This window comes from Atta colombica, unplaced genomic scaffold, assembly GCF_001594045.1.
Source record: "Atta colombica isolate Treedump-2 unplaced genomic scaffold, Acol1.0 scaffold228, whole genome shotgun sequence".
Classification (NCBI taxonomy): Eukaryota; Metazoa; Arthropoda; class Insecta; order Hymenoptera; family Formicidae; genus Atta; species Atta colombica.
In genome coordinates this window covers 800,630-807,048 of record NW_017259325.1, presented here as the reverse complement: position 1 = coordinate 807,048, position 6,419 = coordinate 800,630, and the positions used below count along the sequence as shown (strand labels likewise).

At 39.6% G+C, this 6,419-nt stretch overlaps 1 protein-coding gene across 3 annotated transcripts in view; it reads left to right on the top strand.

The window, feature by feature from the left end:
• Window positions 1-6,419, top strand: part of LOC108688337 (protein phosphatase PP2A 55 kDa regulatory subunit) — a 26,701-nt gene that overhangs the window by 12,325 nt on the left and 7,957 nt on the right. For 2 of the 3 annotated variants that reach the window (XR_001931786.1, XM_018194559.1), the window contains exon 2: window positions 1,246-1,574. Coding sequence is in view for 2 of the 3 variants with exons in the window: in XM_018194559.1 (XP_018050048.1) it covers window positions 1,490-1,574 (85 nt within the window). In the remaining variant the exon portion in view is untranslated. Of the gene's footprint in view, window positions 1-1,245; window positions 1,575-3,512; window positions 3,639-6,419 lie in introns of all 3 variants that reach the window. The other variant, XM_018194560.1, reaches the window with a different exon arrangement.

Sequence of the window (6,419 nt, the reverse complement as noted above, 5' to 3'; positions counted from 1 at the left end):
TACTTATGTATCAAACGTGCATTTATTGTAAAATGCATATATATCGCAAATATATATCGTAAATATGTATAAATATTAAACAACTTGCAAAATTTCCTACAAACGTTGTTTAATTAATCAAAGAAGTGTAGAGAAGATGGATTATTTGGAATTAGAAATCAATTGATGATATAAAGTACGCTTACATAGACAAAAATACAATACATAACGACAATATTGAATGAGAACGTGAAACGTGAACGATAAGAGAGAGAATTAGTCGAGGGAACACTTTTTCTCAATAAAAAAGAATTGTCTGAATCGCGCGATGACAATCGATCCGAATGATTACAGGATGCGTCACCAAAATCCGGACAAATCGAACAATTTCTTTAAACAAAATATTTTTAATGAAAAATTAAATATTACAAAAAATCCTTTTACATAGCACTTGAAGGATCCTTGTAGAGCACAATTATTCGATATATCCCCCATTAATTTGAATGACTATTCTTTGAAGCGTTCGCACGCACGTTGTAATGTAACATTGTCCATGCTAACGAATACTGCCTCAATAGCAATCCTTAATGACGTCATATTGAGATACCGAGTTTGTTTGTGACCCTTTCAACTACATTCCATACGTAGTAGTCCAAGGGATTTAAATCTGGGCTGTTGGGAAACCAGAATGGGAGCCGAGGCGAGCAACTCGGCTTATCCTGGCAACTCAAAGAGGCTGTCGTATCTTTAATATGTACGATTTGTATCAAAGGTCCTTCTCGGTAATTCGACGCAATGTTGCCTCGTTTAATCAACAATCGATGTTAATTTTCGCAACAATTGCCCTAGGTCATCCGAAATCAGTGCTTGAGTCCTTTCAACGATTGCGGGGGATTTTCGCGTTGCGTTCTTTCGAGTGGCATACTAGAACCTTCGTTGGATTGTGTTCTAAAGCCGTATATTTTGCCATAATGTCATAAACGATTGACCTCGGGTATTCAAAGAACCGAATTATTTCCGTTGCTGAACGCCCAGCGCGAAGGTCTTCGATGATCGCTCTTCGATTATACTCCGTACTTGATTTCAACATCGCAACCATTTTGAAAATATAACTGTTTACTAGAAGCGTCAGACTTTCTCGGACGCTAACATCAACCTCTAGCGGAGAAACAATATAGTGAAAATTTAAATTTGAAATTTGTCCGGATTTTGGTGACGCACCTTATAGAAACGAGAGACAAATTACATAAATTGATTTTTTTCTAGTGACAACAAGCCGACAAGACGACAAGACGATAGTGAGAGCTAAAATTGATCACGAGGATAACAGCTGGCAGGAAGCTGAGGTTAGCGAAGTGTCACCACGCGTCACGCCGGGGTGGTGGGTCTATGGGGGGCTCCGCCCCAGCGGTCCCCCGGCTCAAGTCCAACCGGCAACTGCCGGAACGGTGGTGCCATCCTGGCACGGGCCAAGACCGCCCCGCTTCCGGCGGTACCACCGTCCAAACGGATGAAGAGTCCTTCCAACATCATGAGGCAGTCCAGCCTCACGAAACTCGGTTCCATGATCAACACCGCCGTCAACAAACGTGCCGGTGAGTTTTATCTCTTAAATACATATTTTACTGATGTGAGACGTTTCTTGAGACTAAACTCAAACTTTTCTGATTTGCAACTTTTACGGAGATGTTCTATTTGTCAGGAATTTTTCTTCTTTAATTTCCCTTGATTATAATCTGCTTTTTAAATTAGTGTCTATATAGATTCATAATATTCGTATGCCTGTAAAACAGGAAAACAGAAAGTTACTTGATATTTACTTTCAACTCAAAACACGACACATACCGGCGACAATCTTTAAACTTGGTTTTTCCTCGCGCCTATTCATGTGGATAAATCCGAGTCGAAATTTTAATTCTACTTTGAACCTCTTTCAACTTCAATTAAACCTTATAAACCTGTTTTGATACAATCAAATAGGGCCTCTTTTAATATTACTTAATCTAAAACAACTTCTATTTAGAAAACTTCTTTTAATCCTAAAAATAGGAAATCTTGCAATAACTACCATTTACAAGCTCAACGTAGAACTCCATTCATTAGATTAGAACCTATTATAAATCTCTAGATATGTCATCTTTTTAGAGTCTACATACGTCCTAAAACTAAGGTTTAGTAGGAGAAAAATTTCGACTCGGGAACGCATACACTATTTCAAGACGTGACTGACTTCTTTCCTTCCTCGCCGCATATGGTTGCGACGGATTACGTCAGATAAACAAAGTATAAATTCCTATGATAAATTCAAATACATAGAATTTTGAGAAGTTTCTCAATTTTGAGGTTTCGTGTCATTTGCAAAATTCACACACAATATGATGATTTTAATTTTATTTCAAAATTTCGATTGTATTTGCTAATGCACTCGATAAGTAATTGAAGTAGAATTGTCAATACTTGTATAATAATATTTGTATAATAATAAATAAATTAAATTAAATTACGGTAAGAGTAACACTTGGAATAATTCGATGATTCGAGCTTTCTATTAAATAAGGAACTTATTGCGCGCATTTTTTTTTCGTGCATAAATACATTAAAAAAATGTTTATATAATGTTTGTGATAAAAATTGTGATGACAAAAATTGTTGTTTATATCGCACAATAGTCGTAATTGAATGGTTCTTTCATTATTTGAATTCTTTGTCAAACTACATTAATCGAACAAATTCAGCGCGTCTTTTTCTTCATTGAGTTGTCTTTTAATCTGCAGAATAAATACCCATATTATTTTTCTATCTGCATTCTATATTGACGGAGATTTATCCATTAAATAATAACAGGACCTTTATTTGTTTATTTTATATTTCCAATCTATATAACTTTTAAACGCTTGTTCTGAAATAATTTGGAGCTTTCTCTTTTCATTGTGTGCTGCAACCTCTTACAAAGATGATGCTTTCCATCCTGAGGAACTGTACGTGCTTATAATCATACAAAAAATTTAAATTGATCGCTTATATAATATATTACAGATTATATAAATACCCAATATCCTTTCTTTAATTTAACAGATCACTTCCACTCAATTTAAGCATACATATACTAAACACGTTTAATAATAATTTATTTTTTTATTCTTTATTTCTTTTTCTCTCTTTATTACTGGCTTGTATTATAGCTTTTCTCAGCTTGTCTTTTAGAAATCATTTATCGTGTACGTAGTATGCTTGATATATTTATGGAATTTCGTTTACATTAATGAAATATAAGAAATGAAGCTGTTTGTGAGTCTTATTTATCAGAGGTATATTTGAGAGACCAGTTAGAGAGACCGGCTTTCATATTTGGCGACCAATTAGTAAATACTCCCGGGATTGACATTGCTCGAGAAGAACCCAGATTCGTTACAATTCGTTACAATTGTTGTGCAGGAAAACTCGAGTGTCGCGGTTGTCGTGATTGTCGCAATTATCGCGTTGCGACAAGGTAAACGTTGCCGATGATACACGAAGATGTACATATTCGGCAGATCGCGTGCGTGTTGGAAGAAAGGCTGTCGCTGTCGAACCGAACGAAAATATGGTTCGTTACGTTCTGGCCAAGCGGAAGGAAGTGAAGGACTCGAACGTCGTTTGTGCTGACTACAATGATCTCCGTGAGTAGATACCGAACCAAGATCACTGGGCTTGTAGACGATTTCTAACGAGAGATATTTCAACTGTGCTGATATTCGAAAAATTAAAAGAAGCGACATGCTATTCAAAAGTTACATCTAAATTTTAATGCGCAAGTAAGCGCACTTGGCAAATCTCATACAGACGTGTCGTAAAGCAAACTCTTCGAATTATACATTGTTTTAGATGTACGCGAGATCGTGATAAGCGGCTGTTGAAATTCTAGCGGAGATGCAATCTCGTTAGTACGAACGTATTAACGTAACGACTCTAATATGTTCGGCAAAGCTCCGTCGCTTGTCCTAGCTTCGCGTACCTCGGTACCACTTTGAGATAGTCTCGAGAATCGCTTCTCGTGACTCTCATCCTGTTTGTGAAAAGCTTACTGTCTGTCTTACAATTGATTGTGAGTCGTCGACCGTTCTCGAACGATTAACTATGGATAAATCATACAAATAGTGATTAGTCTTTCTAATTTCCGATTGAAAATGGATCGATCGAAAATCCAAGCCTCTAGGACATTGGCAAGTTTGCGAACAAGTAGGAATTCGCCGCTGTTTTCCTCTCTCGAGGAGTTACACGACAAATTAACGGAGCTTTTAGGTAAATTCTTCAATTCATCGTTGAAAATTTTTTAATTTTAAATCAGCCAGATCTATTTTAATGACTCGTCAAATATTCTCTTCAGTGAAACAATCTTTTTTCTTGGATTTAGCGTTCCTGATGGTAGTGTACTAATAAATATCACATATAACCATGATGTCGTGGATACGTCATTTCACGTAATACGCTTTTACAAAATTATCTTTGTTTTGACGGGTATAATCGTTTGTTATTGCGTCAACAGGTCGTTCACGATTAAGAGTCACCTCCTTGGCCTATTACATTATTATGTACGATCGAAAATAACGGTTCTTCGTCGAAAATATCGAAACTTTTTGCAAATATAATTTCCCTCTGAAAATAGTTTTCATATATCTTTAATACGTAAACAATTAATGCACACTCCTTAATACACGTTATTAAGATATTTTGATATGGATGAAAAGGATTAATTTTTTTCTCGAGAGAGCAAGGATGAGAGAAAGAGAGAGAGAGAGAGAGAGAGAGAGAGAGAGAGAGAGAGAGAGAGAGAGAAAGAGAGAGCTGTCCAATTAAACAACAATTGCTATATATGTGATCATGAGTACAAGTACGATGAGTTACTGACTGTTTCATCTTTTTTTGCGAAGCAACAGAACGTTTCAGAACGTGCATTTCTTTCTCCGTGATAAAAGAAAATAAATCATATGCATCTCTCCCTCACGGTTAATACTTTTTACAAAAGTATCATTTAAATATTTCAAATTTATCATTTTGAAATGTTTACATCTTGAAAGCTTGAAAGTTGGAACGTCTACTACGAATCCTCTAAGTCTTCTAAGCTCCTCTAAAAGATCCGTTAAAAGATTCATAACGTAAGTTATAATTGGAGTAATTTTTTTATCTCGATAAATTGCGTTATTTATAACATGTGTTTATAACATGTGTATAATTTATGGCGTCGTTTTTGTATGTTTTTATACAGAAAAGATTCCCGCGATCTTATATCGAATAGATATTTTGCTAATTCTACATATACACATAACGTATCGTTATGTTTATCCGAATCGATTACAATTATGTTTCTTATCCGATAGTGTGGTGGTTGATCTATCATAAATAATCAAACATCTCGTCGATGCAGAGAAAAAAAAGATAATTTTCAAATTTGCCGCGTAGTGTGGATTCGCGATGCGTCGTGCGTTCTCGGCCACTCTCGGGAATATATTCGCACGTCGTGACGGCGTGACGGCGCTGACTTGCGCGTCGCCAAGCATCGCCGAACATCGCCGAGCCTCGCCGAGCTATGCCGAGCATCGTGTGTAAAGATGGTGGTTCTGGTTACCGCGGAGCGGAGCCATCAACCAAGCGGAGCCGCGGAAGTAGCGAAACCTGGTTGCGCAGTGACGTCACGCCATAGTCGCACATAGTCGTGTTGTGCAGTTATGCGCCTGTGAACTGCTGTGAACTTCCGCCATTGAGAGCAGCCGCGTTACGTCGAGAGTGGTTTATGGCACGGTGGTTAGCCGGAAATATGTGACAGAGGATCGGGGGACTAGCGGACGGTCCGGATTTCGCGCAATTTCGCGTGTTTCTCGCGTAGCGAACGATCTCCTCGTCGCCGGCGTGGTGCCGCGTGCGCGCGCGCGCGCGGACGTGTCCTGAGAGCCGTGAGAGAATCGAGAACGCATACTCTCGAGTCTCGCCCGCGCCGTTCAGCGCCGTTAGTTGAGCCATCACACCGTACACGTTGGGGCCTCTCAACCCGCGCTCTCTTCGCTTAGCGTGTCCAGTTTCCTCGTGTGTCGTGTCGAGATGGCCGGTAAGTAGTGTTCCAGCTACCGTGGCTCTTGATAAGCCGGCGCATACCGCGCATATCTCCTCGCCGCCAACGACGCGCGACAGCCGACGGCCGACGGCTACGGCGCGTTGCTGCTCCTGCTTCTACTAGGCGACTCGCTTCCTCGCCTCTTCGCCTCTTCGCCTCCTCGCTTTTGCTGCAGCGAGGTGAACCTTGACCCAGATTAGGGACGCGCCACTCGAGTGTCCTCGTCCTCTCGCGTTTCTCTTCGCCGCGTAATAGCGTATCATTTGCGCCCATACTCCGGATTCTCTCCCCGTGCGCGTGGTGGGGGGCAGATAGACCTATGTGCCCGTCGCCGGTGACGGCGACAACAACA